The 4,410-nt window shown below is 42.9% G+C and overlaps 1 protein-coding gene across 1 annotated transcript in view; it reads left to right on the top strand.

Annotated features, from left to right (window-relative positions):
- TLE1 (TLE family member 1, transcriptional corepressor) overlaps positions 1-4,410 on the top strand; it is a 106,594-nt gene that overhangs the window by 28,279 nt on the left and 73,905 nt on the right. The window contains exons 5-6 of the mRNA XM_034647083.1: positions 1,352-1,414; positions 2,980-3,084. Of these exons, the coding sequence (XP_034502974.1) occupies positions 1,352-1,414; positions 2,980-3,084 (168 nt within the window). The remainder of the gene's footprint in view (positions 1-1,351; positions 1,415-2,979; positions 3,085-4,410) is intronic.

Below are 4,410 nucleotides of genomic sequence, written 5' to 3'. Positions count from 1 at the left end.
ATTTATTTATTCGACAGAGATAGAGACAGCCAGCGAGAGAGGGAACACAAGCAGGGGGAGTGGGAGAGGAAGAAGCAGGCTCATAGCGGAGGAGCCTGATGTGGGGCTCGATCCCATAACGCCGGGATCACGCCCTGAGCCGAAGGCAGACGCTTAACCGCTGTGCCACCCAGGCACCCCAGGCAGCTCTTTTTAAAGTACTTGATTATCCAGTTTTTGAGTTTTCTACCTCATCTTTCTTACTCCATTCTCTGTTTCTCAAGGGCATGGTGTGTATGCTTCATAATTTTCTTCTCCTCATGTGCCTTTTCATTGCCTAATTCGGTAATAGAGGTGGCATTTGTAAGCATTGACAGAAAATGATGAAATAAATAAGATCAAGGATAGGACTCTTTTCAGATGCCTTTTTTTTTTTTTTTTTTTTTAAGTGGAGCAGTTTCTTCAGAGTCAAAGGAAAGCAGAGCTGCTTTGCATTGCTGGAGGAGGTTAGAGGCCGGTGGGCAGGTGGATTCTACCCTAGGCTAGAAACAGAGCTCTTCTTATTGCCTCCCTTGGCCAGTTTGTCCCTTGCAGCAGAGGCCTGCTGTGGATTTGGAACTGAGCAGGGACTTCTCCTACTTTCTTTACAAAAGCCTGTGCCAGAGGCTGTCAGGACAAATTTTGTGATGTTCAGCTGACCCATGGGGCTCTCTCAGCAAGGTGCTTGCATTCGATGCCACATTGTGGTGAAACTTGACAGATACCCAGCACATCTTGACTTGACCCTCATGCTGGGCGTGGTTCTGTTTCAACAGTGTTTCTTGGCCTGTTTGAAATAGTGAGACTCAGTGAAGGCTACTAACGTTAAAGTCCGTTTGAGTTGTGTAAGAGGACAGGCCGGAAGCAGTTCCGTGTGCTCCTTCTGCTCTCTCACTCTCGACCTAATCTTGAAGGCTAGACCGAGTTTGTCAGTGCCCCTGCCCCACTGGCTTCTGACACCAGTTGGAATGAACTTGCTGTAACGACATGAAAATGTGGTAGTACGCCATAATTAAATAAGCATGCGAGGGGGTTTGCACTCACCAGGTTAAAGGGTCATATAGCCTTAAACCATGTAGATTTTCTGACTCAATTAAACTACCCATTATCTTTTCTTTAAGTGACCAATAAAGTATGTGATTATGTCTTACTTTGCAAGTGGGATTAATATCTCTTGTTTATCTCAAGATGAATATTAGTAACACAGCTTGGGAGAGCGATTTTATGCCCTCAAGAGTGAGGTGGTGGAGGACTAAAGTGTTGGGTATGAAGTTTTATCTTTCTGAACTGATTATGAAGTATACTAAACATTTATATGGCTTTGTCTTTATAGACTGAAATCGCCAAGAGATTGAATACAATTTGTGCACAAGTCATCCCATTTCTGTCTCAGGAAGTAAGTAAAACTGTTCAGCTGTTAAAGTGCAATTATGTTGCTTCTCTGTTTGCAAATTAGCTAGTTTTAAGATGTTAATTTTATCACAAGGAACAAGTGTCAAGAGCATCTGCTGCAGCTGAAGTGTGTAAACCCCCTGCCATCCCATCGAACAGCGCTCAGGGCACACTGTAAACGTGGTGACGATAGCTCAACCTCAAATTAATTTTTCCCCCCCGTGGAAGACTGCAAAATGACGATCCAGCATAAAGCTTTTCTTTTAAGAGTAGTGTAAGCTTGGTAAGCTACCGATGATTCAAGTGTCCTTCTAGAGAGCTTTTCCTTTACTGCATTTTAAAAATGGTTCCATCAGGGTTGACTTGCCCATGGAAGCAGGTATTTCATTTGTCCTTGTACATCAAGTCAGGTTCACGTAATGCTGTCCATGGAGGAAGCGGATGCTAATACTCTTAAGGATAAAATGAATGTTCATGTTACCATAACTTAACAGAGTCAAGTACATATGTAAGCCATTTTATTAAGTTACAAAGTCACAGAGGTTGAACTTTTCCTATTTTAAGAGGAAAAGCTCTTAATATGAGTAATCTATGAAATAGACTCAAAACCAATATATTTTAGTTTTGCCTTCAAGTTTACTTTTGGGTACAAGCTAATAAATGATAAACTGTGTGTTCAGTGTGCACGGGATGCGTGTATCTTGAGATGGTGAAAAGCTTACTGGACCCACAGCTGGAATACTGGGTGTCTGTTCCTGTTGGCATCTGCTGCCCCAAAGTGGATAGCAGGTCTCCTCTGTGCCTTTTCCCATGTGACATCTATTCAATGATGCAGTTTAGATTTGTTGGCCTTTGGAATGGTGTTGTTAGACTTTAGTAATCCTGGTTTCTCCTACAGTGTCATGCCTTCCAGAGCAAAGATGTGGCTTTGTTTTTGTTTGTGAGTGGAGTTGGGGGACATTCAGAGTGTTCCCAGCCTGTGAACTAAGAGTTGGGGGGAACCCTTCCTTTTCCCCTCAGGAGGATGATAGATCTTAAGGCTAAAGGAGGAGAGGAATCCCCAGGGTTTCCAAAAACTACTGGTGGGTTGAGATTCGTTGACCAGAGAAGTAATAAAGATTTAATGTTTAAATTTTAAGTGTAGAAATGGGGGTTTTAAAATGGCTGTAAACTTGACCTGCTCAAACTTAACAGCAAACCCCTTTTACAAACCTGGGTGATCTTCCGAATCCCCAATACCAATGATTTTCTAAGGCTTCCGGTTACCAGTTTTGATGTCTTCCTTGATTTTTCTATCATTCTAACCCCAGAATTCCCATCTGAAGTTAAGTGGGGACTAGCGTTGTTTAGAAATAAGGGAAGCTCCTTCCTCTGTTTTCCTTTTCCTGCGCTACGTGTATTCTGTGAAACAGTCAACAGTGTTTGAGAAACTTTGCATTTAAATCCATATTCCGCTTGAATCTGCATTGCATATGCTCTTATATTTTTGTTGTTGTTGTTGTTGTTGGAAGGTACAGTGAAGTTCTTTGGCTGCCTTGCTAACACTTTTTCTTCTCCTTGTTTTCAAAGCATCAACAACAGGTGGCCCAGGCTGTCGAGCGTGCCAAACAGGTGACCATGGCAGAGTTGAATGCCATCATCGGGGTACGTGGCCTACCAGGTCTACCTCCTACAGTGTGTATAACCAGCTTTCATTTCTTATTAATTTGATGGCTTAATCTGTCTATATATATATATATAATGTCATGTAGGCTTAACATGGGCCTGTTGGAAAGAGTGGGGGAGGTGGGCTCAGGTATGCGAGGGGAAGACAGATGAGCATAAGGAAGTTGATAGAAATATTTTTAGGAAAATTTAGAGATTTTAGAAAAATAGATCTACTGTTTATTGGGAAAATAGATGCAATTTATACCCTGACACTTAAACCACCCTTGCTCCCTTAGTTAAGTAAAAAGCTCCAGGTTAGAGTTTTAAGTACTTTCCTTACTTCGGGCTTGTAACGTTGGATCACAGGGAGGTCAAGACAGGTCTCAGAATGATTCTTTTCTTTAGCCATCTTTGCTTTTGCCTTTTGCTTTCTGGGGTGTTAGACCCTAGATAACTGTTTGCTCTTTCTCTTCCTTGTGCCTCTTGCATGAATTTTTAAGTGGCACCCCAATGAAAAGAGCGCTCTCTCGCCGTTGAAGAAGTGATAATTGTCTGCCCCAGTGCTCTCTAGCCTTTCACCAGGTTTCTGCTCTCCTGCGTTGAGTTCAGTTAGCACTCCATTGTGGTGACTGGTTGTCAATCACAGGTCATTTGCTCTGCATTAATGAGCCCGGTGAACCATGCGGTGTGTCCCATCTCCCCCACCCCCATCCCCAACTTCCCCTGAGTTGTCCTTGCCACAGCAGGCCTGGGGACCCTGGGATGGTTCTCATGTTTTCTGCCCTTCCAGACTAAGCCAAAGAAGTAGCTGAAACAAGGGACCATCCTTTCTGATTTTATTCATATGTGAGTGCTTTGAGCGGATTCAAATCACTCATTTATCAATTTATGTTAATTGCTTGTGAGAAGATGCCCTGCTGGTCTTTATAGTTCCCTCAGACACTTTGTAATGATAATTAGACATGCTGCTGTACGGATTAAGAGTGCCATAGTCCAATGACGGCCACGGACAATGGAACCAGTTAATCCATCAGGGTTTAAAATTACATCCCAACTGGAGATGGAGAAAAAACATAAGAGCCAAGGAGGATTAAAGAATGAGCCTCAGCTTGAAAACTCTCCTTTCATCAGTTTCTCAATTGCCGATCTGCAGTCGGGTTGCCTGTGGTAAGCTATTGGCAGTCAATTAGGTGAAATAAAGTGGGAGGGTGACCTTCATTTCCTTTTAATAGCTTTTTCCTCCCTGAAATGGGGAGCTTCAGTGGATTTTCAGCTTAAATTTTATTCAAGCTGCTTTATTACACTTGACAGCTTAGCTCTGCATAAACAATTCTCCCCTCCCCCTCTCCCCCC

The sequence above is a fragment of the Ailuropoda melanoleuca genome, chromosome 17, assembly GCF_002007445.2.
Source record: "Ailuropoda melanoleuca isolate Jingjing chromosome 17, ASM200744v2, whole genome shotgun sequence".
Taxonomy (NCBI): domain Eukaryota; kingdom Metazoa; phylum Chordata; class Mammalia; order Carnivora; family Ursidae; genus Ailuropoda; species Ailuropoda melanoleuca.
This window is presented reverse-complemented; position numbering and strand designations above follow the sequence as displayed.